The sequence below is a fragment of the Oncorhynchus keta genome, chromosome 16 (assembly GCF_023373465.1).
Source record: "Oncorhynchus keta strain PuntledgeMale-10-30-2019 chromosome 16, Oket_V2, whole genome shotgun sequence".
NCBI classification, from domain to species: Eukaryota; Metazoa; Chordata; class Actinopteri; order Salmoniformes; family Salmonidae; genus Oncorhynchus; species Oncorhynchus keta.
This window is the reverse complement of record NC_068436.1, coordinates 20,202,486-20,208,485: the sequence shown is the minus strand read 5'-3', so window position 1 is coordinate 20,208,485 and position 6,000 is coordinate 20,202,486. Positions and strand designations below refer to the sequence as shown.

At 50.2% G+C, this 6,000-nt stretch overlaps 1 protein-coding gene across 1 annotated transcript in view; it reads right to left on the bottom strand.

The window, feature by feature from the left end:
* Window positions 1-3,038: 3,038 nt before the first annotated feature.
* The window catches only part of LOC127907897 (dynein axonemal heavy chain 6-like), a 147,341-nt gene continuing 144,379 nt past the window's right edge, over window positions 3,039-6,000 (bottom strand). Inside the window, 1 exon segment of the mRNA XM_052464361.1 lies at window positions 3,039-3,817. Within this exon segment, the coding sequence (XP_052320321.1) occupies window positions 3,714-3,817 (104 nt within the window). The 3' untranslated portion in view covers window positions 3,039-3,713.

The window sequence follows — 6,000 nt, the reverse complement described above, 5'->3', positions numbered from 1 at the left end:
GGCAGGCGAAGACAGGAAACAGTGAAGATCAGAGAGACTCCTCTGCACCATTTCTGTCCCTCCATCTCTCTTTGCTCTCCTCCTCCACCTCGCTCCCTGAGAAACAGTGAAGACCAGAGACTCCTCTGCACCATTTCTGTCCCTCCATCTCTCTTTGCTCTCCTCCTCCACCTCGCTCCCTGAGGAAACAGTGAAGACCAGAGACTCCTCTGCACCATTTCTGTCCCTCCATCTCTCTTTTTGCTCTCCTCCTCCACCTCGCTCCCTGAGGAAACAGTGAAGACCAGAGACTCCTCTGTACCATTTCTGTCCCTCCATTCTCTCTTTTTGCTCTCCTCCTCCACCTCGCTCCCTGAGGAAACAGTGAAGACCAGAGAGACTCCTCTGCACCATTTCTGTCCCTCCATTCTCTCTTTTTGCTCTCCTCCTCCACCTCGCTCCCTGAGGAAACAGTGAAGACCAGAGACTCCTCTGTACCATTTCTGTCCCTCCATTCTCTCTTTTTGCTCTCCTCCTCCACCTCGCTCCCTGAGGAAACAGTGAAGACCAGAGAGACTCCTCTGCACCATTTCTGTCCCTCCATCTCTCTTTTTGCTCTCCTCCTCCACCTCGCTCCCTGAGGAAACAGTGAAGACCAGAGACTCCTCTGCACCATTTCTGTCCCTCCATCTCTCTTTTGCTCTCCTCCTCCACCTCGCCCCCTGAGGAAACAGTGAAGACCAGAGAGACTCCTCTGCACCATTTCTGTCCCTCCATTCTCTCTTTTGCTCTCCTCCTCCACCTCGCTCCCTGAGGAAACAGTGAAGACCAGAGAGACTCCTCTGCACCATTTCTGTCCCTCCATTCTCTCTTTTTGCTCTCCTCCTCCACCTCGCTCTCTGAGGAAACAGTGAAGACCAGAGACTCCTCTGCACCATTTCTGTCCCTCCATCTCTCTTTTGCTCTCCTCCTCCACCTCGCTCCCTGAGGAAACAGTGAAGACCAGAGACTCCTCTGCACCATTTCTGTCCCTCCATTCTCTCTTTTGCTCTCCTCCTCCACCTCGCTCTCTGAGGAAACAGTGAAGACCAGAGACTCCTCTGCACCATTTCTGTCCCTCCATCTCTCTTTTGCTCTCCTCCTCCACCTCGCTCCCTGAGGAAACAGTGAAGACCAGAGAGACTCCTCTGCACCATTTCTGTCCCTCCATTCTCTCTTTTGCTCTCCTCCTCCACCTCGCTCCCTGAGGAAACAGTGAAGACCAGAGAGACTCCTCTGCACCATTTCTGTCCCTCCATTCTCTTTTTTGCTCTCCTCCTCCACCTCGCTCCCTGAGGAAACAGTGAAGACCAGAGAGACTCCTCTGCACCATTTCTGTCCCTCCATTCTCTCTTTTGCTCTCCTCCTCCACCTCGCTCTCTGAGGAAACAGTGAAGACCAGAGAGACTCCTCTGCACCATTTCTGTCCCTCCATTCTCTCTTTTGCTCTCCTCCTCCACCTCGCTCCCGGAGGAAACAGTGAAGACCAGAGACTCCTCTGCACCATTTCTGTCCCTCCATTCTCTCTTTTTGCTCTCCTCCTCCACCTCGCTCCCTGAGGAAACAGTGAAGACCAGAGAGACTCCTCTGTACCATTTCTGTCCCTCCATCTCTCTTTTTGCTCTCCTCCTCCACCTCGCTCCCTGAGGAAACAGTGAAGACCAGAGAGACTCCTCTGCACCATTTCTGTCCCTCCATTCTCTCTTTTTGCTCTCCTCCTCCACCTCGCTCCCTGAGGAAACAGTGAAGACCAGAGAGACTCCTCTGTACCATTTCTGTCCCTCCATCTCTCTTTTTGCTCTCCTCCTCCACCTCGCTCCCTGAGGAAACAGTGAAGACCAGAGAGACTCCTCTGCACCATTTCTGTCCCTCCATCTCTCTTTTTGCTCTCCTCCTCCACCTCGCTCCCTGAGGAAACAGTGAAGACCAGAGAGACTCCTCTGCACCATTTCTGTCCCTCCATTCTCTCTTTCTGCTCTCCTCCTCGCTCCCTGAGGGTGTGATGAACATATATAGTACCAGGCAAAGGGTTTTTCATTATTTTTACTATTTTCTACGTTGTAGAATAACAGTGAAGACATTAAAACTATGGAATAACACATGGAATCATATAGTAACCAAAAAAGTGTTAAACAAATCAAAATATATTTGATTTGAGATTCTTCAAAGTAGCCAACTTTTGCCTTGATGGCAGTTTTGCATTCTCTCAATCAGCTTCACCTGGAATGCTTTTCCAACAGTCTTGAAGGAGTTCCCACATATGCTGAGCACTTGTTGGCTGCTTTTCAACTCATCCCAAACCATCTCAAATGGGTTGAGGTCAGGCGGTTTCCATGTTGCGTTTAGATTTTTGTTCCATATAGATCCCTGTGTGTGCATTCTAATGTTGACATCACAATGGGTGAGTTACTGTGTTTAAATAACTTTTCAGTAACAGAGGATAAATATATGGTGTTTTTCCTCAGAGAAGAATGTAAATAGATTAAGTCAGCAGTGGTTTTTAAATGCAGGAGGACAGCTTTTTGTTCCAGGTGGTTCTCTATCGCAGGTGTCCCTTCAGCTGAGAAGGACAGGGGGCTCATGGTTAATTTATAATGGGGGAGACGCAGGACACTGAAGTACCATCTCTTACATGTGAATTAGAGTTTGGCTGACCACGCATCAGATGCATTTTACGTGATGCTCCTGGTGAATATTGACGATCTTACTCTCCTTTCACATTTGCAGGCTACACGAGTGACTATGAAAGCACTGCAGTCTACACTTCCTGTCGACTGTGTGTGTGTGTGTGGGGGGATAAAGGCGTGTCGGGAGCTGTCATTTCAGACGCAGGTGTGTTAATATGTTGCTACAGTTCACTGAAAGAGAAGAGAAATTGACTGAACTGAACACACCACACACAATTGAACCCATCAAATCAAATCTGATTGGTGACATCCACATTATTTAGCAGCTGTTATTGCGGGTGTAGCGACATGCTCTTCTCCCAGGCATACAGCAAAATGCACAAACGACAACAGCACTGCTACATGGTATTTAATCAAAGCAACTCGGAAAATAAAAGAAAAATGCCATTTTGGGCCCCCGTGCAAATACAACTGATGAGCAGGGAGAGAGAGTACACAGTAGAATACTTCTCAACTGATGAGCAGGGAGAGAGAGTACACAGTAGAATACTTCTCAACTGATGAGCAGGGAGAGAGAGTACACAGTAGAATACTTCTCAACTGATTAGCAGGGAGAGAGTACACAGTAGAATACTTCTCAACTGATTAGCAGGGAGAGAGAGTACACAGTAGAATACTTCTCAACTGATGAGCAGGGAGAGAGAGTACACAGTAGAATACTTCTCAACTGATGAGCAGGGAGAGAGAGTACACAGTAGAATACTTCTCAACTGATTAGCAGGGAGAGAGAGTACACAGTAGAATACTTCTCAACTGATGAGCAGGGAGAGAGAGTACACAGTAGAATACTTCTCAACTGATGAGCAGGGAGAGAGAGTACACAGTAGAATACTTCTCAATATAGACGTGAGAAACAGTCACTGGTTTCCAGAAATCAAGAGTCCATAGAGAATGGGCTTCATCACTGCTGCTGGTAATGAAGGTGCAGAAGTACAGCTGTGTGTGTGTGTGTGTGTGTGTGTGTGTGTGTGTGTGTGTGTGTGTGTGTGTGTGTGTGTGTGTGTGTGACTACTCATTGAGCTGACAGAGCAGGGCTGAGGCCTTGGTGATCCAGTAGTCACTAGGCAGGCTGGACGGCAGCATCACCGTCACCACAAAGTTAGTAGAGTGGCCTGAGGGAGAGAACACACAGGTCTGTCACTATCTGGACATGATGCAGAGAACACACAGGTCTGTCACTATCTGGACATGATGCAGAGGACCAGAGAACACACAGGTCTGTCACTATCTGGACATGATGCAGAGGTAGGATCTAGGTAGGTAGGTAGTAGGGCTCTAGGTAGGTAGCTTGGTAGTAGGGATCTGGGTAGGTAGTAGGGCTGGAGGTAGGTAGGTAGGTAGTAGGGCTCTGGGTAGGTAGTATGGCTCTAGGTAGGTAGGTAGTAGGGCTCTGGGTGGGTAGGTAGGTAGCTAGTAGGGCTCTGGGTAGGTAGGTAGGTAGGTAGTAGTGCTCTAGGTAGGTAGGTAGGTAGTAGGTCTCTGGGTATGTAATAGGGCTCTAGGTAGGTAGGCAGGTAGGTAGTAGGGCTCTAGGTAGGTAGGTGGTAGGGATCTGGATAGGTAGGGAGTAGGGCTCTGGGTAGGTAGTAGGGCTCTATGTAGGTAGTAGTGCTCTGGGTAGGTAGCAGGGCTCTTGGTGGGTAGGTAGTAGGGCTCTGGGTAGGTAGTATGGCTCTAGGTAGGTCGTGGGGCTCTGGGTAGGTGGTAGGGCTCTGGGTAGGTAGTAGGGCTTTGGGTAGGTAGTAGGGCTTTGTGTAGGTAGTAGGGCTCTAGTTAGGTAGTAGGGCTCTAAGTGGGTAGTAGGGCTGGAGGTAGGTAGTATGACTCTGGGTAGGTAGGTAGATAATAGGGCTGAAGGTAGGTAGTAGGGCTCTAGGTTGGTAGGTAGGTAGTAGGGCTCTGGGTATGTAATAAGCCTCTAGGTAGGTAGTAGGGCTCTAGGTAGGTAGGTAGGTAGGTAGGTAGGTAGTAGGGCTCTAGGTAGGTAGGTGGTAGGGATCTGGATAGGTAGGTAATAGGACTCTGGGTAGTTAGTAGGGCTTTGGGTAGGTAGTAGGGCTCTGGGTAGGTAGGTAGTAGGGCTCTGGGTAGGTAGGTAGTAGGGCTCTGGGTAGGTAGGTTGTAGGGCTCTGGGTAGGTAGTAGGGCTCTGGGTAGGTAGGTAGTAGGGCTCTGGGTAGGTAGTAGGGCTCTGGGTAGGTAGGTAGTTGGGCTCTGGGTAGGTAGGTAGTTGGGCTCTGGGTAGGTAGGTAGTAGGGCTCTGGGTAGGTAGGTAGTTGGGCTCTGGGTAGGTAGGTAGTAGGGCTCTGGGTAGGTAGGTAGTAGGGCTCTGGGTAGGTAGGTAGTAGGGCTCTGGGTAGGTAGGTAGTAGGGCTCTGGGTAGATAGGTAGTAGGGCTCTGTGTAGGTAGATAGTTGGGCTCTGGGTAGGTAGTAGGGCTCTGGGTAGGTAGGTAGTAGGACTCTGGGTAGGTAGTAGGGCTCTGGGTAGGTAGTAGGACTCTGGGTAGGTAGTAGGGCTCTGGGTAGGTAGTAGGACTCTGGGTAGGTAGTAGGGCTCTGGGTAGGTAGTAGGACTCTGGGTAGGTAGTAGGGCTCTGGGTAGGTAGTAGGGATCTAGGTAGGTAGTAGGGATCTAGGTAGGTAGTAGGGCTGGGTAGGTAGTAGGGATCTAGGTAGGTTGTAGGGCTCTGGGTAGGTAGTAGGGATCTAGGTAGATAGTAGGGCTCTGGGTAGGTAGGTAGTAGGGCTCTGGGTAGGTAGGTAGTAGGGCTCTGGGTAGGTAGGTAGTAAGTAGGGCTCTGGCTAGGTAGGTAGTAGAGCTCTGGCCAGGTAGGTAATAGGGCTCTAGGTAGGTAGGTAGTAGGGCTCTGGGTAGGTAGGTAGTAGGGCTCTGGGTAGGTAGTAGGGCTCTGGGTAGGTAGTAATGCTCTGGGTAGGTAGTAGGGCTCTGGGTAGGTAGTAGGGCTCTGGGTAGGTAGTAATGCTCTGGGTAGGTAGTAATGCTCTGGGTAGGTAGTAGGGCTCTGGGTAGGTAGTAGGGCTCTGGGTAGGTAGTAGGGCTTTGGGTAGGTAGTAATGCTCTGGGTAGGTAGTAGGGCTCTGGGTAGGTAGTAGGGCTCTGGGTAGGTAGTAGGGCTCTGGGTAGGTAGTAGGGCTTTGGGTAGGTAGTAGGGCTCTGGGTAGGTAGTAGGGCTTTGGGTAGGTAGTAGGGCTCTGGGTAGGTAGTAGAGCTTTGGGTAGGTAGTAGGGCTCTGGGTAGGTAGTAGGGCTCTGGGTAGGTAGTAGGGCTCTGGG